This window comes from Thunnus thynnus, chromosome 15 (genome assembly GCF_963924715.1).
Source record: "Thunnus thynnus chromosome 15, fThuThy2.1, whole genome shotgun sequence".
Taxonomy (NCBI): domain Eukaryota; kingdom Metazoa; phylum Chordata; class Actinopteri; order Scombriformes; family Scombridae; genus Thunnus; species Thunnus thynnus.
The window spans coordinates 6,408,834-6,433,937 of NC_089531.1; the positions used below are offsets into that span (position 1 = coordinate 6,408,834).

General features: G+C 35.5%; 2 protein-coding genes across 3 annotated transcripts in view; both read left to right on the plus strand.

Annotated features, from left to right (window-relative positions):
• The window catches only part of LOC137198329 (major histocompatibility complex class I-related gene protein-like), a 197,444-nt gene that overhangs the window by 150,296 nt on the left and 22,044 nt on the right, over positions 1-25,104 (plus strand). The window contains exon 1 of one of the 2 annotated variants that reach the window (XM_067612080.1): positions 14,674-14,839. The exons of the other annotated variant lie outside the window; for it this stretch is intronic. Coding sequence (XP_067468181.1) covers positions 14,785-14,839 — 55 coding nt within the window. The 5' untranslated portion in view covers positions 14,674-14,784. Of the gene's footprint in view, positions 1-14,673; positions 14,840-25,104 lie in introns of those variants that run through there. 2 annotated transcript variants of the gene reach the window in all.
• Positions 975-10,319, plus strand: LOC137198512 (major histocompatibility complex class I-related gene protein-like). Its single transcript, XM_067612396.1, has 8 exons — positions 975-1,032; positions 1,429-1,539; positions 6,696-6,962; positions 8,080-8,358; positions 8,462-8,827; positions 9,795-9,893; positions 10,143-10,160; positions 10,264-10,319. Exons 1-8 carry the CDS (start codon positions 975-977, stop codon positions 10,317-10,319), a joined length of 1,254 nt encoding a protein of 417 aa, XP_067468497.1.

The window sequence follows — 25,104 nt, forward strand, 5'->3', positions numbered from 1 at the left end:
ATAATTCTCAATCTGCAGTTGGACCATATTAGCTCCTCAGGTGAGGAATTGCATCATGTCTGAAGTGTCAGATTCGGTGTGTTTTGGACTTTAGCAGCAGACAAGCACAGACAAAGAGCTTTACTGAAAGCAGGCAGCAAAAGGCAACAGAGACTCAAATTAAAAAGTTCACACAGACGGAGAAAATATTTTAATTCCCTTTTAATTTGAATTTTAATAAATTTTTTGTATAAAATTCCTTCTCAATAAAGCACTTTGAAACTGCCTCATAGTATGAATTGTGCCATATACACTCTTGCCTTACCTTGCTTTGCCTACTGGTCTTTTAAGTATTTTCTTTGAGCATGTTTACTGATTTTAGATCAATTTTATTTCTGACTTTAAGCAGCTGCTCATTTTACTACATGCTATTAAACTTCTGATGCTATAAAATGCATTTCAGTGGTCCAGACAAAGGCCTCTGTTTTGGTGTTAGGACACCGTTAGGAGCGTATCTGCACCAGCAAACTGACATTTACTTGAAGTTATATCCTCACCTGTACCAGTCTGGTATCTGGGTGAGTTGCCATGTGCCTCACAGGAGGAAGGGTGCAGTTGAGGGTGTGCTGTTGCCAATCCAGCAGCACACTGCAATCTAGGTGCCAAGAATGACTGAGTTTTGCGCAGTCCACTGTCTACCTGCTCAGGAAAAGGTCGACAGCACAGCGAACCTATGATCTTTAATATTACTGTAATTTTCTTGGGTGAGGGCTCACCCAAATACATCTCACTAAAATTATACAAACACCTTTATTCCTGCTTTGTATTTAAAACACAAATCTAAACAATTAAAATTTTAAAAAGAATTTCAGAAAAAAAGAATTACAACATGCAAAACCACATTTGTAATTTTATTTGTATTTTATTTATTGCACTGTCATGGAATTACTTAAAAGACAATCTATGTATGTGAAAAAAGTTTATTAAGCAAAAAGATGATGAGGGTGAAAAAGGTGAAGAACAAACACATGATGGACACGCAGAGGTCAGAAGGTTTAATAAAATTCTTCCACAGCACTAAGGTGGTGTGCAACTAAAGATGGTAATTGTATGGATTATTGTGATACTACATTATATGTACAATAAAACATGGTGACCGTCGGATCAACATTTCCAGTGAATTTCGCTTAAAAAGAGACATCATCTGCTTTTGACTGTATAACAGAGCTGTTGTACTCATATTTACAACTCTGCACATCCTGGACAACAATAAGTTTCCTCATCAGAAAAGCGAGAAAGTCCTGTGTTTTTATAGTATGAAAGCAACAAATGTGATTGTCAATAATGATGTATGATTATTATACATCAGTTTAGGTAATAATAGGTGAAAATACCAGAAGTACATTGACATGCCCTTGATGCACTGTAAATGTTTTGTTCTGGTTCCAGTTTCTCCCTCAGAGTTCCCTGCTGGTCCTGTTATTGGAGGTGTTGTAGGACTGCTGCTGCTCCTGGCAGTCTGCATCACTGGAGTCTTCATCTGGAGAAGGAGAGATAATGGTGAGAGACAAACATACTTTTACTCATCATCAAGCCATTTAACAACAAATAACAGTGTAACCTGGCTGATGTTCAGTAACGTGACCTCCTACTAAAGAGTTACTCTCTTACCTTTCAAAATAAAAGAAGAAATCAGTGGAATTAATACAGTGTTTCTATAAAACATTTATTAGTGTTTTATTTGTTTGCTTTCATAAATTCTGACATTTTACATTTTGAAATATTGTAATCTCTCATCTGTATTTCAGGATTCAGTCCTGCAAACTGTGAGTATTATGTCATTTTATTTCTCTCTCTCTCTCTCTCTCTCTCTCTCTCTCTCTCTCTCTCTCTCTCTCTCTCTGTACAAATAAATGCAGTTAACCGTTTGAATTGAATTACTGACACCTTGTTTTTCTTTTATACCTTCAGACCCATCATCCTTTGAAATTTCTGAGGTCAGAGATGCAGCTCTTAACTGATCACAGTGAGTATTTCATCATGTCATCAACACTGTGCAGATACTGTATGAAGAATCTCTCTGTTGCTCCTCCTGAAACTAGCTACAGTATACTGATATAATACTCTCATAAATATAATGAAAGTCTGTCTTTGTTAAAAAAACTGTTTGGCTGATTTGGCAGAATTTCTAAGTCAAGTGATCCAGTATAGTTACAGGAAACAGCTGACACTGAGGTTTTAATGTAATACTGAGTGAATTTTTTTATTTTGGACTAAAATCAAACATATATTTACTGTATAATATGACCACTAATAATTCCAGGTCCTTTTCTATTTGTTACTCTGTCTTTGCAGCTTTCCAGTAAAGATTTAGACAAGAATAGTGAACTCAAATAAAGATGCTGTGGCTTCAATATTTTATTCTATTTTGCACCATAAATGTTCATTAACAAAACTTGTTTTAATGAATATTGAGATGTGACATCACAGGACCCGTCAGAAAGTCACATGATACATCAAACTAAAGTGTGAATTCATAGATCAGATTTATGAGTTTCAGGTCATCAGTGGATGCAGTGAAGAATGATATCTGTGAAGATTATCTGAGAGCTGATAGAAGCATTAATGTTGATGTGAATCCTCCACTGCAGGAGTAACAACATCTGGAGAGAACTGATGCTGCTGTCCAGCTGTTTCCTCAAACCTTTGGTGGAGATGAATCACTGCAGCAGCTACCAGACACCAAAGAGCCACAACGTTACTCCAGTGGGGCATCTTTTGTCTTCAGATATCAAATTCATATCAGTTAGTCATGTGCAATGTGGGTTAACTTGCACCTGTTTTTGAGCTTTAACAACCATTAGTGAGTGTATCCTTATAATTGTCCTCTTTTAAAATCAGTAGTGTTATGTGCGTGTGTGTGTGTGTGTGTGTGTGTGTGTGTGTGTGTGTGTGTGTGTGCAGTCACATTAAATGTTAGTCTATGCAATGCATATATATTCAAAGACTCAAACCTAAAACTTTTAATGTTCAACTACTTATGTGTGATTTATGTCTTAGTCTTCCAACACACATTGCTCCTCCAGTCCAAGTTACAGCTGTAACTCTTTTTACACATAAACTTGTAAATGTTTCCATTATTTTATACATCATAAATACATTTTTGAATATTTAGATACTCCTCCTTTCATTGAAACTCACATATTAAAGCAATAACACTTCTTAGAGCTTATATTTGTATCTTATACATTTGTCATCCTCACATGTCCTGTATTTGTCATGCAGATGATAAATGTTAATGTCATTGTAACATTATTGTTAATGTTCAGATTATTGATGTTAGAGGATTAATGAGGGTTTTATCTGTGGTACTGACTGATGCACTTTATGTCATATTGCAAAAATGGAAAAATTGATTTGTCTACATGACAGTATACGTCTTCTCTAAGGTCATGTGATCTGTTTTTGGCTAAATGTGTTCACTTCAGTTAAAGTTTGTCTTTACATCATCTACAAGTTAAAGATTAATTATGAATTGTTAATTGATCATCTATTTATTGGTGAATGTAAAAAAACATGATTTTTTGGTGAACTTCATTTTGTCTAGACCAGCTGCAACATTTTCTAGTGTCATTCTTGTTCTTATTTGTTCTAATAATATTTATATTTACCTTCAATTAATAAAATAAAATTCTCCTGAAAACCTGCTTAAGAAGTCTTCCTGTTACATCATACCTGTGTTTACCTCAAATGTTCAGATGTGTAGGCTTAAAGGTTTTGTACCAAGTTTTGGGAAACACTCTAGTGAAGCTTGTTCCTGATACCTGGAAAGCATGAGCTTACTTTTAAAAAAAAAAGTTATCAAAATGTGTGAAGATAAAAGAAAAAGTTTACAATACTGCAAACACACACACACACACACACACACACACACACACACACACACACGTACCGCAAATTTTCATTTGTTAATGAAGGAGTACACTGAACCTTGTGACTCTGAGTGTGTATTTCTCTATTTTACCACTAGAGAGCAACATAACTCTGAAATGTCTCAGCTGTGAGGTCACCACAGAGAAACAGCTGCCAGACCATTTCCACCATCACCACTTCCTCCCCCACAGTCGGGTTATAAAACACTTTAAACTGCCTCATTGAATAAATTGACTTATATGACTTTAAACAGCTGCTCATGTCACTACATGCTATTAAAGTTCTTGTAAATAACAAAACAAAAAAACACATTTCCTGCATTTTCCTGTTGAATCTGATCAGCCAGTCAGATATTGAATTTACTCCTCCTGGTAACACGTGATGCACAGCTATTTATAATTTCTATTGGTCATTTCATTTGACTGTTCACACTGTTAACAGTCTTTCTTCCATCACAGTGTTTTTTAATGTCTGTATCAAATCAAGATGAAGGATTTCATGTTGTTGCTTCTCTTTTGCCATGTTGCATCTCCAGGTAACTGAATAATCTTTTTTGAATAGTTATGTAACTTCTATTTCAGCAGTTATATTTATATTTTAAAATATAAATGCACCCTATTCATAAACTGCACATTTACTGCAGAGATCAACATACCTCAGATTTAAACATGTCTATTCACTGCTAGTTCATATTTTTGTGGTTTCAACAAGTGAAACTTGTGAGAGGTCTTCCCGTCCTCTTGAATGAGAAAGTGTGTCCAAACTTCTGACTAGTACTGTATTCTCTACTTTTACTTCTCTCTCATATCTGTTACATAAACTATTGAGATGTCCAATGAAATACAGCTATTAATGAGATTAATTCAGGTCTGAAACATCTTAAATTAATCTATGAATCTAACCAATAATGCCGTTCAGGTGTCACTGAAGCTGAATATATTTGGGGTTTTGCAGAAATAACAGTTTCTGTACAGTACTGATGTTCTGTATGTTGTTAACATCTGGCTGTGTGTCGGATTATTTCCTTTGACTTTATTGAACAGTGTCATTCATTGAAATGAATTTAAATATAAAAAATAAAACTGTAACAAATGTTTACTCATGCTGTAACCTCAGATTATAGATTCTGTACTGCAGTATAATATAATCTAGGCCTAATTTGATATAATATGTTATAATAATATAATTATTCACAGAACAAGAATTAAGTTGAAACCTCAAAGCACATACCTCAAGTATTACTTTAATAAAGGAGTCTTTACATTCTGTATCTGGATTTGTTTTAAATACACAGTGAATGACACTAATGAATTTAATGTTTCATAAGAAGACCTTTGTGAATGTAACTGTGATTTCAAAGTAATATTCTCATTACATTTACACCTTCTAATGGCCAGTGCTGTACTGTAGATTACAAGAGTGTTGCAAGACAGGAATACAACATTAACTTATAACATAATAATGTGAAAACTATAAGCCAAGGCGTAAATCATGGGCTAGTCCACGTTTCAGTGTATTTTAAAACTACAGATATTCCAAATCTGTCTAAAAAAATGTATTAACACCTTAATAACTGCATGTGTGGAGTCTATGTGACACAAGAGGAGATACTTGAGTATGACCTTCTGCTTCAGACGATGTTGGTCTTTCATTAAGTGTAATGATTCTCACTCAGACTATTAACTGCAGCTTAATGTACCAGCATCATGTAGTAAAGCACAATTTCACAAATATTTATCATATTGCAGTATCTCTTTTAAATATAACTGTACATTTACTGCAGAGCTTAACATACCTCAGATTTTGACATGTCTGTTCACTGCTGATTAATTATTGATTAAAGTCAATAACTGATATTGATTGGTATGGAGGCACATTGCATTAACAGCAGAAAAAACTGGAGAGATATTTTCTTCAAATAATTTGCTCTCATATAATGTAGCATCTCCTATAGTAGGATTAAATGTACAACTATTAGCTATATTATGTTTAAGATATTTACTTCTTTATTTAGAGGAAATATCTCTATTTTTGAATTCATCAGAAACTATTTTGTAATTATGAGGTCTTTATCTTGTAATCATCACTGACCTAGGCCAGATTTAGTTGGCTTTAGTTCCCTCTTAGTTTGAGGTTTTTGATACTGATGTTATTAAACATTATTCACCAAAGTCACATTTCTGAAATTATTTTATCAGTTTTGTACAATGTTGTTTTGTTTTTTTCCACCAGACTGACTAAACACGGATCAGATTTTTTTAAATGTAATTAATCAAATTGAATAATATAATAAAATAACAAAATTTCTACAGATTAAGATATTTTTCATTATTCAAGCAAAATAAGGCAAATTAGAGAAAACAATGATAAATAGTTGTAATTCATATGTTTTGCTCACCATATGTTGTTCCACTTTCAGGAATCTCATATCAGTGTACAGATATTTATATGAAGATTTAACATTTTGATTAGATTTACACTTGAATGTATATGTAGTCATTACTAACCTTATATAAAATGATGATCAGTAAGTTTAATAAAGCTGTCTTAGTCATTATGGCAAATGTGCCAACAAAAATGACCTATTAACATATCCAGCATTCATTTATGTTTTGAGTTGTGTTTTTGGCTGCCTGGCCAATGGAAGGTCAATATTCACTCTCCTTTTAGCTTTTGTTTAGTCTCAATCATTCCAAGTATAAAATGTCATTATCACAGGTATAGATAAATGCATGATTATAAAAAATGAACTAAAAAACCCTTAAAACTTCTTTCTCTTACAGGGAAACATTCGGTGAAGTATTTCACCACAATGTCCTCTGGAGTCAAAAACTTCCCAGATTATGTGGTTGTTGTGGTGGTTGATGAAGTTCCAACAGCTTACTATGACAGCATCATTAAGACAGTAGAAGCCAAACAGGACTGGACACAAAAACTGTTTGAAGATGATCCACAGCACTTGGAGTGGTGCACGCAGCAGTGTTTATTAGACCAATATGACTACAAAGATCAAATTGACATTTTGAAGCAGCAACTGAACCAAACTGAAGGTAAGTAAAAATACTGTAAAAATGTAAAGTTGTGTTTTTTGTCAAATAGCAAACAGATAAAGTTCCATTATAAACACACATGTTTACATGTTTACATGTCCAAACACATACACAGTTTACTAAATGTGCATATATTCTTCACTCATATCTCTCCCTCTATTACCAGCCATGTAATGTGAGGGACTCTTTCAAAATGGGTCGTCAATATTAATATTATATATAGTTTCCCTGGTAGCTATGTGCTGGATTCACTGAAAAACTGAGCAACATGGTTCTGCATTTGAATCTTGGCCTTGTTTTGTGTGTGTGTGTGTGTGTGTTAGTGCATGTGTGTGTGAGTGTGCGTGTGTGTGCATGTGTGTATGCGTGCGTGTGTGTGCATGTGTGTGTGTGTGCATGCATGCGTATGTGTGTGTGTGTGTTTGTGTGTATGTGTGTGTGTCTGTGTGTGTGTGTGTGTACGTATGTGTGTGTGTGTGCGTGTGTGTCTGTCTGTGTGTGTGCGCGTGTGTGTGTACGTATGTGTGTGTGTCTGTGTGTGTGTGCGTGTGTGTGTGTGTGTGTCTGTGTGTGCGTGTGTGTGCATGTGTGTGTGTGTGTGTGCGTGCGTGTGTGTGTGTATGTGTGTGTGTGTATGTGTGTGTGCATGTGTGTGTGTGTGTGTGTGCATGTGTGTATGTGTGTGCGTGTGTGTGCGCGCGCACGTGCGTGTGTGAGTGCATGTGTGTGTATGTGTGCGTGTGTGTGTGTGTGTGTGTGTGTGTATGTGTGTGTGTCTGTGTGTGCGTGCATGTGTGTGCATGTGTGTGTGTGCGTATGTGTGTGTGTCTGTGTGTGTGTGTGTGCGTGTGTGTGTGTGTGTGTGTGCGTGTGTGTGTGTTGCCCTTCTTGTCATGTTTGGTTTGATCTGGATGCTTAAAAACTGCAGGTCAAGTACATTTTCGTTGGTAAGTTTGACCCCTTGATGTCAGTTTGTGTATTTCTGTGTGTTGGTCTTGCAATGAAGAGGTGACTCTTCCACATGTTCCTTGACATTTTCTAAAATGCAGCCTCACATAGGCTCCAGCCACCTGTAACCCTCTGTGGGATCTCACTCTGCACTCTGTCTCTTTCTCAGGTGTCCACATCTTCCAGAGGATGCATGGCTGTGAATGGGATGATGAGACTGGAGAGGTTAATGGGTTTGGTCAGTTTGGTTATGATGGAGAAGACTTCATAGCATTTGACCTGAAGACACTGACATGGATCGCTCCAAAACCACAAGCTGTCATCACCAAACACAAGTGGGACAGAGATAGAGCTCACAATGAAAGGTGGAACTACTTCCTCACCCAGCAGTGCCCTGAGTTAGTGAATAGAAATTTGGACTATGGGAAGAGCTCTCTACTGAGAACAGGTAGAATCACATGACCTGATGTAGTTTCATGGACACAACAATATTTAAATGCGTCTTCTGTTTCTAACCTCCCTCCCACACCCCTCACCATTTATCTCTCCAGAGCTTCCCTCAGTGTCTCTCCTCCAGAAGACTCCCTCCTCTCCAGTCAGCTGCCACGCTACAGGTTTCCACCCTTACAGAGCCATGATGTTCTGGAGGAAAGATGGAGAGGAGCTTTATGAGGACGTGGAACACGGAGAGATCCTCCCCAACCATGATGGATCCTTCCAGATGAGTGTTGACCTGAACCTTTCATCAGTCACATCTGAAGACTGGAGGAGGTACGAATGTGTGTTTCATCTCTCTGGTGCAAAGAACGACATCGTCACCAAACTGGACAAAGCAGTGATCAGAACCAACTGGGGTAAGACTGGAATACTGACTTTACAATGTTTTTTTATTAAACGTAGGTTGAGGCTGAAGGTTAGTTAATTACAGGGTTAACAAACAAAACTGCTGTTCTGCTCATTCAAATAAATATTGTTTCTTACTTGTTACATTATGCACATGACCTACTAAAAATTACTAAAAATTTTAGTGAATGCAACAAAAAACAGGTCAAATCTAGTGGTGTGCCAGCAAATGATTAGGAGCACAGGTCTGTCACAAATCTAACCAAATTAAACATAAAACACAATTTCAGAAAAAAGAAACACAACATGCAAAATGCTAGACCACATTTTTACTTTACTTGTATTTTATTTATTGCACTGTCATGGGATTACTCACAAGACAATCTACTGTTTGTATGTGAAAATAAGATTTATTAAACAGTAAGAACAAACTAGAACTGTTGCTGATCTGAGGAAACATGTGACCATGCAGGAGAGAGCAAGAGCTTTCAGGGAGGACAGGGTGATCAACTCAAAGATGACAGGATGAAAAACATAAAGAACAAAGCTTTAGTATTACAATAACAAAAACACAAAAGGTGTAATACAACAAAGACAGGGAACAGGTACAACATAGACACAGGATGGACACACAGAGGTCTGAAGCACTAAGGTGGTTTTCACCTGCAGATGATCATTGTATGAATTATTGTGATGCCAAATTAAACCATCAGATCAACATGTCCAGTAACATTAATTTCACCTAGAAAGAGACATCATCTGCTTTTGGCAGTATAATTGAGCTGCTGTACTCATATTTAAAACTCTGCACATCCTGAACAATAATAAGTTTCCTCAGCAGAAAACTCTCACAGGATTCCCAAACTGTCTGTGTGTCACGACGGGAAAGTCCTGTGTTTTAAGGGAATGAAAATAAGAAATGTGATCATCAATAATGATGTATGATTATCATACATTATTATAGGTGAAAATACCAAAAATGCATTGGCATGCCCTTGATGCACTGTGAATGTTTTGTTTTGGTACCTGTTTCTCTCTCAGAGTTCCCTGCTGGTCCTGTTATTGGAGGTGTTGTAGGACTGCTGCTGCTCCTGGCAGTCTGCATCACTGGAGTCTTCATCTGGAGGAGGAAAAATAATGGTGAGAGACAAGCATACTTTTACTCATCATCAAGCCATTTTAACAACAAATAACAGTGTAACCTGGCCGATGTTCAGTAACGTGACCTCCAGCTAAAGAGTTACTCTCTTACCTTTCAAAATAAAAGAAGAAATCAGTGGAATTAATACAGTGTTTCTATAAAACATTTATTAGTGTTTTCTTTGTTTGCTTTCATAAATTCTGACATTTTAAATTTTGAAGTATTGTAATCTCTGATTTGTATTTCAGGATTCAGGCCTGCAAACTGTGAGTATTCTGTCAGTTTATCTCTCTCTCTCTCTATGTACAGATAAATGCAGTGTATAGTTTAAATTAAACACTTTAAATTTAAACTGCTTTTCTTTTATAGCTTCAGACTCGTCATCCTCTGATCCATCTTCAGTCAGAGATGCAGCTCTTAACTGATCACAGTGAGTATTTCATCATGTCATCAACACTGTGCAGATACTGTATGAAGAATCTCTCTGTTGCTCCTCCTGAAACTAGCTACAGTATACTGATATAATACTCTCATAAATATACTGAAAGTCTGTCTTTGTTAAAAAACTGTTTGTCTGATTTGGCAGAATTTCTAAGTCAAGTGATCCAGTATAGTTACAGGAAACAGCTGACACTGAGGTTTTAATGGGATACTGATTAAAATTATTTTGGACTAAAATCAAACATATATTTACTGTATAATATGAACACTAATAATTCCAGGTCCTTTTCTATTTGTTACTCTGTTTTTGCAGCTTTCCAGTAAAGATTTAGAGGAGAATAGAATAGTGAACTCAAATGAAGATGCTGTGGCTTCAATATTTTATTCTATTTTGCAACATAAACGTTCATTAACAAAACTTGTTTTAATGAATATTGAGATGTGACATCACAGGACCCGTCAGAAAGTCACATGATACATCAAACTAAAGTGTGAATTCATAGATCAGATTTATGAGTTTCAGGTCGTCAGTGGATGCAGTGAAGAATGATATCTGTGAAGATTATCTGAGAGCTGATAGAAGCATTAATGTTGATGTGAATCCTCCACTGCAGGAGTAACAACATCTGGAGAGAACTGATGCTGCTGTCCAGCTGTTTCCTCAAACCTTTGGTGGAGATGAATCACTGCAGCAGCTACCAGACACCAAAGAGCCACAACGTTACTCCAGTGGGGCATCTTTTGTCTTCAGATATCAAATTTATGTCAGTTAGTCATGTGATGTACTGTCTTTGATGATGATGGGAGACATGCATCACTTTAACCTCTGCTTCTAACGCTGGAGTCAAACCTAAAACTTTAATGTTCAACTACTCATGCTTTCACTAACAATTAGTTTGACAGTTTGTATTTTAGAAACACTAATGAAGATTCTGCACTAGGCCACGATTGAAAAAACACAGCTTTTGTTTCTCTCTTTGTTTCATTGTGATTACAGTTTGAACACTGCATCTCAACTTCTCTCACTTTAACCAAAGTATAAATATCTGAGTTATGTCTTATCAGTTAGTCATGTGATGTACTGTCTTTGATGATGATTAACATTAAATCCATTCATAGGAGACATGATGATACTCTGTTGTTGTTGTTGTTGTTGTTGTTGTTGTTGCAGGAACTGAGTTGGAACCAAACATCCTAAAACTTTAAATGTTCAACTACTCATGCTTTCACTCACAATTAGTTTGACAGTTTGCATTTTAGAATCACTGATGAAGATTCTGCACTAGGCCACTATTGAAAAGACATTTTAATGTTTTTGTTTCTCTGTTTCATTGTGATTATTCAAATAGTTTGAACACTGCATCCCAACTTCTCTCACTTTAACCAAAGTATAAATATCTGTGAGTTATGTTTTAGTCTTCCAACACACATTGCTCCTCCACACCAAGTAACAGCTGTAACTCTTTTTAAACATCAATTTGTAAACGTTTCCATGATTTTACACAATATAAATATATTTTTGATTATTTAGATACTCCTCCATATGTGATGAAAATCACATATTAAAGCAATAACACTTCTTGAACATTTGTATCTTATACATTTGCGATCTTCACGTCCTGTATTTGTCATGCGGATGATAAATGTTAATGTCATTGTAACATTATTGTTAATGCTCATATTATTGGTGTTAGAGGATTAATGAGGGTTTTATCTGTGGTACTGATAGATGTACTTTATTTCATATTGCCAAACTGGAAAAATTGATTTGTCTACGTGACAGTATACATCTTCTCTAAGGTCATGTGATCTGTTTTTGGCTAAATGTTTTCGCCTCAGATAAAGTTTGTCTCCACATCTACAAGTTAATAATCAATTATGAATTGTTAATCAATCATCTTTTCACTGGTGAATGTAAAACATGATTTTTTGGAGGTCACAGCTCTTATATGTGTCACATACATTAGGTATAGAAATTATCTCCTGTCTGTAAATGAGGTCAAATGAGAATTAGAAAAAATATATTTTTTCATTTACCTTCTTTTTTTATTTGGTGAACTTTATTTTGTCTAGTGAGGCTGATACATTTTCTAGTGTCATTCTTGTTCAATTTATTCAATTAATAATTACAATTTTCCTGAAAACCTGCTTAAGAGGTCTTCCTGTTACATCATACCTGTGTAAACCTCAAATGCTCAGATGTGTAGGCTTAAAGGTTTTCTTCCAAGTTTTGGGAAACACTCTAGTGAAGCTTGTCCCTGACATCTAGAAAGCATGAGCTTACTTTTTAAAATGTTATCAGTTGTCAAAATGTGTGAGGATAAAAGAAAAAGTTTACACTACTACAGAGGAGTACACTGAACCTTGTGACTCAGAGTGTGTCTTTCCCTATATCACCACTAGAGAGCAACATAACTCTGAAATGTCTCAGCTGTGAGGTCACCACATAGAAACAGCTGTCAGAGCATTTACACACCTCCAACATAACAAAGGGTTTCCTGATATAAAGTTTTCAACAGTTAAAGCAAGATTCTTACAAACAGCCTGTTTCCATGAAAGATCAGACCAATACAATTAAAGTGAAAATTAAATTTAAACTTTAACTTTTCAACCGTGTTACTGAAGGTTTAAACACTTGCAAATTATTATCAAATAAATGCAAAACATGTCTTTAATTAAAACTTAGCAACAGATAAACAGCAAATTACTTTTGGAAACGGTCACCTGCATAGACCTCTGTACTGTAAGTGATGGTCATGATGTTTAGATGTCAGAAAGGAGGTTGGTAGTAAAATTCTTAACAGATAAATTTACTGTTTTATTTCCTTAATGTCAGTGTTGTGTTGATGACAGCAGAAACTGTCATTCAGAAACACAATTGTTGCATCTACAGGAGGAAACAAACATCTCACTCAGTCTTCTTCACCACTTCCTTTTGAAGTCCCCACAGTCAGGTTAATGATATAAAGTGTATATAAACCCTTAAAATCAGCACCTATTTGATGTCAAGTGGAAATTGGAAATCATTTATATTACAGAATGTGATACACATAAAATTTGCAAATAGATTTAGGTAAAATATTACTTTTAGGGGGAAAAAATCAGTTAAGTAAATTGGAAAACTAAAGACATTCACCTCAAAAATATCAAAATTACTCAATATGAGATGGAGAACATGTCTCAACCAGACAACCTACACCAAACACACACTAACTGAAGGCTAAACATCAGAGAACTACAAACTCAAAACAGAGATACACAACAAATGACCTTCATACAAACGAGTCAGAAAGACTTTTTTTTTGCTGGGTTTTTTGTGACCTTGAAATAGTTGCTTTTTTATATTTTATATTCATCTTAGTGCGGTGCAGCACAAACTGTATAAACCCTCTGGAACAATATGATTACAGTTTGTCTAAAAGGTTTAAAAAGAGTGTCAGTTTTGAACATCTCCACTTGGAGGATTGACCTGCTATTGGGCCCTGAGGCAAAGGTTTGTTGTTGGGCCCCTGTTGTCCCCCACTATACATGGCATAACTCTACAGCTGAAATGATTAGATGATTACTGATTAGTTGATTGACATAACATTAATTGGCAGCAATTTTGATGATTGATTAAACATTTAAGTGATTTTTTTAACTAAAAAACTATTAATTCTCTTGTACCAGCCTCTGAAATGTGAATATTTGCAATTCCACAGTTTCCAGTGACAGTAAACTCAACATCTTTAGGTCTTTGACTGTTGGTCAGACAAAACAATTAATCTGAATATGTAATATGATCTGCATTTTTATAAACTATTTTCATTTTACACACTGGAGAATCAATCAATGTTACGATGTTACAGTTTCACTTGGCGATGTACACATGACAGTTAATACAACACAAGCAGGGATCTATTCATCACTCACCGTTGTACTACTTACTAGTAGTAGTACTCCTCTTATATGCAAAGGTCATATTTTGATCCACACCAGGATAATTCAAACCGAGATATGTGCAGTAGCCTATAGTATATGCCTGTTTAGCGATACACAGGTGGGCCCTCTCAGGTCGTACTAATCAAAGTAAAATAACTGATGTCCCAAATCAGGCTATTCAGAACAGTTATCCACTATAAATCCAGACAATTGTAAAAATCGCCCCACTGTGCTTATTAAATCACCGAATGCACACTATTGTGAATCAGTGAACTTGTAGATCATTTTGTTTTGTACTTTCAGCTGTCAAATATGTGTAATTATTACATTTGCTTCAAGGGTCAAATGTGTGTCTGTATAGATTAGTGATAGTCGGTGGGCTGGACACCTTCACGCATCAGGTGCAATATGATACTGGTCTACTTTGGTTCCACCTTCCCACACAACACACGAAGACGCACAACAAAATTAAAACGGCGACTGGTTTGTCTACTGCAGCGATCACTAGACTTCCCAAAAAGTCATGCCATGAAGACAATGGAGCTTGTTTTTCTGCTCATTTTCTTTCCTGTCACACTTTCAGGTGAGATTAACTTTAAAAACGCATTTTTTTTAACATTTAGTTGTCGAAAATTACTCGTTTGTTTTTTAGTGAGAGGCCTAACGTGATACAATTCACTTTCATTTTCAAATTTACGCAGTTTAGATCAAGCTTTACCCGTGTCATTTTTGATAAATCGTTCATTATAAAGGGTTTAATCAATGGCTTTAGCGATGGTAAATAAATTATTTACAAATCCTTTATAGACAGGCGCGTATCACTGCGGGGGTATAACAAGACGCATACCTGCCATGGGTCTCTTATTATTCAAGACTATTATTCAAGCAGTGTTCAAGTCTCAACATGCCAAATCAAAATGAATGCCATGTATTTAAACATTTTTTCTACTACTGTAGTTGTAACCACTGCTTCAGCTTACCATAAAATAATTACTGCGACCATATGAGTGTAACAACTGAGCAGAATTTATTTAGGGTCTCATAGCAGTTTACTACTTACATCCAGTTATTTGTATGAATTGCTGTACTGGAGCATAGCTATGCTTATGATACTTAAGATAATCACAGAGTATCTTTATCCTACTTCCTCACATACCTTATAGACATGAAATTAAAGGAAACTTACACTTCCATTAAAATGAAATGGATGGTTATAGATGCATAACAAATTGAACGCTGGTAACAAATCAGTATCAGTAAAGAGTCATTTCTGAGTCCATGGACTAGCACAACCTAAACTGTCTTCAATTTTCTTTAAAAAAGTGTCTCTTTTAGTAGGAATCCAAAGGGGACCTTTAATTGTCTTTAATTGGGAAATTAAATATCTAAAGTTGTCCAGGGGGTTTTGTATCAGCAGGTGCAAATTCCTCTCCAACAGCCACAGGGAAGAAGTGGTCCCTCTTCATCTGAAGTCTTCCTCAAAGCTAACAGGAGAAAATCACATAAGCAGGTGATTTGAGGCTAGTGAGTGCAGAGAGTGAGAAACTAGCTCTCACAGGCCACAGCTACAACTATCTGAACCCTTTTTAAGCTCAATAATAAATAGTAATATTACTGTGGTCTAGCTTTAATACACAATACAAACTATAGCTCATTCTAACTTATATTAAATGCAAAACACACATTACTCCCTAACATAAGGAGTCAAACTATGACGTCTAAAGCAACATATTCCTTTGACATTTAGCTTAAAACAGCATGAACTATGTGAGTTTACATTCTGGACACAGAGGTAACTTGTACATATTCTTGCCAAAGTCCGTCCATCATTGTGGCTAATTAGCGATTAGTTTAACTCACGATTAGCGTTTAGCATGCTAATAAACATTAATTTGGTCGATAAGATTTTACCATAAGGCAGGCAACACATTGCTATAAGACAGACAGATGTTACACATCTTAAACATGAATGCTCACCTTTGTCTATGACTATTTAAAAACGACAATAGAAGTGACTTTAAAAACCAAATTTGCCACCTGGCTTACATTTAGGATAGTTTATTTCATTTATGTTCAGTGATGTTAGCTGAGTTGAGACGTCACATAACAAGACAAAGTTACAAAAGAAAATTCTACATTACTAACTAGTTAAATAGCTGTTTCATACCTCTGATCTATTATTCTCTAATCTGTTATCACAGCCAGCGGTGAGTAACAGAAGCATCGTTGCTGAATGCACAAACGTAACTTTTCTATACTTCAACTGTTTACTCTTCCCTGGCCTGGTGGATTGGTCAAACGGCTGTGATTGGCTGGATGACTGTTCAATTAATCTAACTCATACTGTAACCTCAGATTACAAATAATATAATACAGTATAATGTCATATAATCTAGGCGTAATATGATATAATATGTTAAAACAACATAATATTCACAGAACAAGAATTAAATTGAAATCTCAAAGCACAGACCTCAAGTATTACTTTAATAAAGGAGTCTTAACATTTTGTATCTGGATTTGTTTTAAATACACAGTGAATGACACCAATGTTGTGGAAACTTGACTTTGTGGTAGCTGAGTTATTTAAAGAGACTCTGCGTTGGCCCACCAGTTAAAGTATGAGGACCAGAGATGAGAGCCGTTCAACGGTTTATTGTCTTGTTCACAGGATTTCCACTTAAATAGTTGACTTTCACAGACGATTTAAAGGCTAAAAGGCAAATGAAAACAATAATCAGTAAGCAAAAGTACTATAATAAATCAAACACAAATCAAAGCACTTGTTTGGTTATTGAACACAGAAACAGCAATAACTACAATACACTTCCTTAACTTACTCAAATTATGCATCAGGTGCACAGTCAACTGGAGAAGGTAGCTAATATCACACAGAGGTCAGCATGCTGCAGCAGACAAAGGGAGAGACTGAGCCAGGCTTCTTATCAGTTCAGGTGTGGCCCGTTAGGTTGAGAATAAATCCCGCCCACCTAGGACTGGGCAGGAAGGAGGATTTTCTACAAATGATTTAATGTTTCATAAGAAGACCTTTATGACATTAACTGTGATTTCAAGGCAATATTCTTATTACATTTACACCTTCTGAGGGCCAGTGCTGTACTGTAGATTACCTGTGAGACTGACTCAGGTGTTGCAAGACAGGAATACAACATCAATTTATAACATAATAATGTGAAAACTATAAGCCAAGGCATAAATCATGGGCTACATCATGTCTCAGTATTTCAAAACCAGATATTCCAAAACTGCCTGCAACAAAAATGTATTAACACTTTGATAACTGCATGTGTGGAGTCTATGTGACATAAGAGGAGATACTTGAGTATGACCTTCTGCTTCAGACGATGTTGGTCTTTCATTAAGTGTAATGATTCTCACTTAGACTATTAACTGCAGCTTAATGTACCAGCATCATGTAGTAAAGCACAATTTCACAAATATTTATCATATTGCAGTATCTCTTTTAAATATAACTGTACATTAACTGCAGAGCTTAACATACCTCAGATTTTGACATGTCTGTTCACTGCTGATTAATTATTGATTAAAGTCAATAACTGATATTGATTGGTATGGAGGCACATTGCATTAAGAGCAGAAAAAACTGGAGCGATATTTTCTTCAAATAATTTGTTCTCATAATAATGTAGCATCTCCTATAGTAGGATTAAATGTATAACTAATAGCTATATTATGTTGAAGATATTTATCTCATCATCGAGAGGAAGTATCTGGTTAATATGAATTCATCAGAAAACTATTTTGTAATTATGAGTTCTTTATCTTGTAATCATCACTGACCTAGGCCTGATTTAGTTTGCTTTTGTTCCCTCTTGCTTTGAGGTTTTTTATACTGATGTTATTGAACATTATTCACCAAAGTCACATTTCTGAAATTATTTTATTAGTTTTGTACAATGTTGTTTTGTTTTTTCCACCAGACTGACTAAACACAGATCAGATTTTTTTTAATGTAATTAATCAAATTAAATAATATAATAAAATAACAAAATTTCTACAGATTAAGATATTTTTCATTATTCAAGCAAAATAAGGCAAATTAGAGAAAACACTGATAAATAGTTGTAATTCATATGCTTTGCTCACCATATGTTGTTCCACTTTCAGGAATCTCATATCAGTGTACAGATATTTATATGAAGATTTAACATTTTGATTAGATTTACACTTGAATGTATATGTAGTCATTATTAACCTTATATAAAATGATGATCAGTAAGGCTAATAAAGCTGTCTTAGTCATCTTGGCAAATGTGCCAACAAAAATTGCCTATTAACATATCCAGCATTCATTTGTGTTTTGAGTTGTGTTTTTGGCTGCCTGGCCAATGGAAGGTCAATATTCACTCTCCTTTTAGCTTTTGTTTAGTCTCAATCATTCCAAGTATAATATCTGGCTCTTAGGTTGGTAGATGTTCTACTTTCATCACCAGCTCATCACTAACTTTGTGTGTTTGAGGTTTCATGCTGGACAAAATATTTAATGTAATTAAATGTTATTATCACAAGTATAGATAAATGCATGATTATAAAAAAATGAACTTAAAAACCCTTAAAACTTCTTTCTCTTACAGTGAAACACTCGCTGAAGTTTTTTTTCACAACATCCTCTGGAGTCAAAAACTTCCCAGATTTTGTGGCTGTTGGGTTGGTTGATGAAGTTCTAATGGGTTACTGTGACAGCATCAGTAAGATACCAGAAGCCAAACAGGACTGGGCAAAAAAACTGGGGGACGATGATCCACAACATTTGGAGTGGTGCACGCAGCAGTGTTTATTAAACCAATATGAATACAAAGCTGACATTGACATTTTGAAGCAGCAACTGAACCAAACTGAAGGTAAGTAAAAATACTGTAAAAATATAAAGTTGTGTTTTTGTTGAATAGCAAACAGATGTATTTTTATTATTAACAGACATATTTCAGACGTTGAAACACATACACAGTTTACTAAATGTGCATATATTCTTCACTCATATCTCTCCCTCTATTACCAGCCATGTAATGTGAAGGACTCTTTCAAAATGGGTCATCAATATTAATATTATATATAGTTTCCCTGGTAGCTATGTGCTGGATTCACTGAAAAATTGAGCGAAAGGGTTCTACATTTGAATCTTGGCCTTGCTGTGTGTGTGTGTGTGTGTGTGTGTGTGTGTATGCGTGCGTGCGTGTGTGTGTGTGTGTGTGTGTGTGTGTGTGTGTGTGTGTGTGTGTGTGTGTGTGTGTGCGTGTGTGTGTGTGTGTGTTGCCCTTCATGTCATGTTTGGTTTGATCTGGATGCTTAAAAACTGCATGTCAAGTACGTTTTGGTTGGAAAGTTTGACCCCTTGATGTCAGTTTGTGTATTTCTGTGTGTTGGTCTTGCAATGAAGAGGTGACCCTTCCACATGTTCCTCAACCTCTAAAATGCAGCCTCACATAGGCTCCAGCCACCTGTAACCCTCTGTGGGATCTCACTCCGCACTCTGACTCTCTCTCAGGTGTCCACATCTTCCAGAAGATGGATGGCTGTGAATGGGATGATGAGACTGGAGAGGTTAATGGTTTTGCTCAGTTTGGTTATGATGGAGAAGACTTCATAGCATTTGACCTGAAGACACTGGCATGGATCGCTCCAAAACCACAAGCTGTCATCACCAAACACAAGTGGGACAGAGATAGAGCCAACAATGAATGGTATAACTACTACCTCACCCAGCATTGCACTGAGTTAGTGAAGAAATATTTGGACTATGGGAAGGGCTCTCTGCTGAGAACAGGTAGAATCACATGACCTGATGTAGTTTCATGGACACAACAATATTTAAATGCGTCTTCTGTTTCTAACCTCCCTCCCACACCCCTCACCATTTATCTCTCCAGAGCTTCCCTCAGTGTTTCTCCTCCAGAAGACTCCCTCCTCTCCAGTCAGCTGCCACGCTACAGGTTTCTACCCTCACAGAGCCGAGATGTTCTGGAGGAAAGATGGAGAGGAGCTTCATGAGGACGTGGAACACGGAGAGATCCTCCCCAACCATGATGGATCCTTCCAGATGAGTGTTGACCTGAACCTTTCATCAGTCACACCTGAAGACTGGAGGAGGTACGAATGTGTGTTTCATCTCTCTGGTGCAAAGAACGACATCGTCACCAAACTGGACAAAGCAGTGATCAGGACTAACTGGGGTAAGACTGGAATACTGACTTTACTATATTTTTTTATTAAACGTAGGTTTAGGCTGAAGGTTAGTTAATTACAGGGTTAACAAACAAAACTACTGTTCTGCTCATTCAAATAAATATTGTTTCTTACTTGTTACATTATGCACATGACCTACTAAAAATTACTTTAGTGAATGCAACAAAAAACAGTTCAAATCTAGTGGTGTGCCAGCAAATGATTAGGAGCACAGGTCTGTCACAAATCTAACCAAATTAAACATAAAACATAATTTCAGAAAAAAGAAACACAACATGCAAAATGCTAGACCACATTTTTACTTTACTTGTATTTTATTTATTACACTGTCATGGGATTACTCACAAGACAATCTACTGTTTGTATGTGAAAATAAGATTTATTAAACAGTAAGAACAAACTAGAACTGTTGCTGATCTGAGGAAACATGTGACCATGCAGGAGAGAGCAAGAGCTTTCAGGGAGGACAGGGTGATCAACTCAAAGATGACAGGATGAAAAACATAAAGAACAAAGCTTTAGTATTACAATAACATAAACACAAAAGGTGTAATACAACAAAGACAGTGAACAAGTACAACATAGACACAGGATGGACACACAGAGGTCTGAAGCACTAAGGTGGTTTTCACCTGCAGATGGTCATTGTATGAATTATTGTGATGCCAAATTAAACCATCACATCAACATGTCCAGTAACATTAATTTCACCTAGAAAGAGACATCATCTGCTTTTGACAGTATAATTGAGCTGCTGTACTCACATTAACAACTCTGCACATCCTGGACAATAATAAGTTTCCTCAGCAGAAAACTCTCACAGGATTCCCAAACTGTCTGTGTGTCACGACGGGGAAAGTCCTGTGTTTTAAGGGGATGAAAATAAGAAACATGATCGTCAATAATGATGTATGATTATCATACATTATTATAGGTGAAAATATTAAAAATGCATTGGCATGCCCTTGATGCACTGTGAATGTTTTGTTCTGGTTCCAGTTTCTCCCTCAGAGTTCCCTGCTGGTCCTGTTATTGGAGGTGTTGTAGGACTGCTGCTGCTCCTGGCAGTCTGCATCACTGGAGTCTTCATCTGGAGGAGGAGAGATAATGGTGAGAGACAAACATACTTTTACTCATCATCAAGCCATTTTAACTACAAATAACAGTGTAACCTGGCTGATGTTCAGTAACGTGACCTCCAGCTAAAGAGTTACTCTCTTACCTTTCAAAATAAAACAAGGAATCAGTGGAATTAATACAATGTTTCTATAAAACATTTATTAGTGTTTTCTTTGTTTGCTTTCATAAATTCTGACATTTTACATTTTGAAATATTGTAATCTCTCATCTGTATTTCAGGATTCAGGCCTGCAAACTGTGAGTATTCTGTCAGTTTCTCTCTCTCTCTCTCTCTCTCTCTCTCTCTCTCTCTCTCTCTCTCTCTTTCTCTCTCTATGCAGTTTATAGTTTAAATTAAACACTTTGTTTTTCTTTTATAGCTTCAGACTCGTCATCTTCTGATCCATCTTCAGTCAAAGATGCAGCTCTTAACTGATCACAGTGAGTATTTCATCATGTCATCAACACTGTGCAGATACTGTATGAAGAATCTCTCTGTTGTTCCTCCTGAAACTAGCTACAGTATACTGATATAATACTCTCATAAATATACTGAAAGTCTGTCTTTGTTAAAAAACTGTTTGTCTGATTTGGCAGAATTTCTCAGTCAAGTGATCCAGTATAGTTACAGGAAACAGCTGACACTGAGGTTTTATTGTAATAATGATTGAATGTTTTACATTCTGGACCAAAATCAAACATATTGCATATAATATGAAATCAAATACTGTATAATATGACCACTAATAATTCCAGGTCCTTTTCTATTTGTTACTCTGTCTTTGCAGCTTTCCAGTAAAGATTTAGAGGAGAATAGTGAACTCAAATAAAGATGCTGTGGCTTCAATATTTTATTCTATTTTGCACCATAAATGTTCATTAACAAAACTTGTTTTAATGAATATTGAGATGTGACATGTTCATGTCAGTGAGTCATGTGATGTACTGTCTTTGATGATGATTGGAGACATGCAGCACTTTATTCTCTGCTTCTAACGCTGGAGTCAAACCTAAAACTTTAAATGCTCAACTACTCATGCTTTCACTAACAATTAGTTTGACAGTTTGCATTTTAGAATCACTGATGAAGATTCTGCACTAGGCCACGATTGAATAAAAACAGTTTTTGTTTCTCTCTTTGTTTCATTGTGATTACAGTTTGAACACTGCATCCCAACTTCTCCCACTTTAACCAAAGTATAAATATCTGTTAGTTATGTCTTAGTCTTCCAACACACATTGCTCCTCCACTCCAAGTAACAGCTGTAACTCTTTTTAAACATAAACTTGTAAATGTTTCCATTATTTTACACAACATAAATACATTTTTGAATATTTAGATACTCCTCCTTTCATTGAAACTCACGTATTAAAGCAATAACACTTCTTAGAGCTTATATTTGTATCTTATACATTTGTCATATTCACATGTCATGTATTTGTCATGCAGATAATAAATGTTGATGTCATTGTAACATTATTGTTAATGCTCACATTATTGGTGTTAGAGGATTAATGAGGGTTTTATCTGTGGTACTGACTGATGCACTTTATTTCATATCGCAACAATGGAAACATTGATTTGTCTACATGACAGTATACATCTTCTCTAAGGTCATGTAATCTGTTTTTGGCTAAATGTTTTCATCTACAAGATAATAATAATTGATCATGAATTGTTAATCAATCATCTATTTATTGGTGAATTTCATTTTGTCTAGAGTAGCTGCAACATTTTTTAGTGTGATTTTTGTTCTTATTTGTTCTAATAGTGTTTAAATTTACCTTCAATTAATAAATAAAATTCTCCTGAAAACCTGCTTAAGAGTCCTGTTACATCATACCTGTGTTTACCTCAAATGTTCAAAGTTTTGGGAAAAACTCTAGTGAAGATTGTCCCTGATACCTGGAAAGCAGAAGCTTACTTTAAAAAAAAATGTCAGCTGTCAAAATATGTGAAGATAAAAGAAAAAGTTTACACTACTGCAGACACATACACACACATACCGCAAATTTTCATTTGTTAATGAAGGAGTACACTGAACCTTGTGACTCAGAGGGTGTTTTTTCCTATTTTACCACTAGAGGGCAACAAAACTCTGAAATGTCTTAGCTGTGAGGTCACCACAGAGAAACAGCTGCTAGAGCATTTCCACCATCACCACTTCCTCCCCCACAGTCGGGTTATAAAACACTTTAAACTGCCTCATTGAATAAATTGTCTTATATGACTTTAAACAGCTGCTCATGTCACTACATGTTATTAAACTTCTTGTAAATAACAAAACAAAAAAACACATTTCCTGCATTTTCCTGTTGAATCTGATCAGCCAGTCAGATATTGAATTTACTCCTCCTGGTAACACATGATGCACAGCTATTTATAATTTCTATTGGTCATTTCATTTGACTGTTCACACTGTTAACAGTCTTTCTTCCATCACAGTGTTTTTTTAATGTCTGTATCAAATCAAGATGAAGGATTTCATGTTGTTGCTTCTCTTTTGCCATGTTGCATCTCCAGGTAACTGAATAATCTTTTTTGAATAGTTATGTAACTTCTATTTCAGCAGTTATATTTATATTTTAAAATATAATTGCACCCTATTCATAAACTGCACATTTACTGCAGAGATCAACATACTTCAGATTTAAACATGTCTATTCACTGCTAGTTCATTTTTTTGTGCTTTTAACAAGTGAAACTTGTGAGAGGTCTTCCCATTCTCTTGAATGAGAAAGTGTGTCCAAACTTCTGACTAGTACTGTATTCTCTACTTTTACTTCTCTCTCATATCTGTTACATAAACTATTGAGATGTCCAATGAAATACAGCTATTAATGAGATTAATTCAGGTCTGAAACGTGTTAAATTAATCTATGAATCTAACCAATAATGCCGTTCAGGTGTCACTGAAGCTGAATATATTTGGGGTTTTGCAGAAATAACAGTTTCTGTACAGTACTGATGTTCTGTATATTGTTAACATCTGGCTGTGTGTCGGATTATTTCCTTTGACTTTATTGAACAGTGTCATTCATTGAAATGAATTTAAATATAAAAAATAAAACTGTAACAAATGTTTACTCATGCTGTAAACTCAGATTATAGATTCTGTACTGCAGTATAATATAATCTAGGCCTATTATGATATAATATGTTATAATAATATAATTATTCACAGAAAAAGAATTAAGTTGAAACCTCAAAGCACATACCTCAAGTATTACTTTAATAAATGAGTTTTTACATTTTGTATCTGAATTTGTTTTAAATACACAGTGAATGACACCAATGAATTAATGTTTCATAAGAGGACCTTTGTGACTGTAACTGTGATTTCAAAGTAATATTCTCATTACATTTACACCTTCTAATGGCCAGTGCTGTACTGTAGATTACAAGAGTGTTGCAAGACAGGAATACAACATTAACTTATAACATAATAATGTGAAAACTATAAGCCAAGGCATAAATCATGGGCTAGTCCATGTTTCAGTATA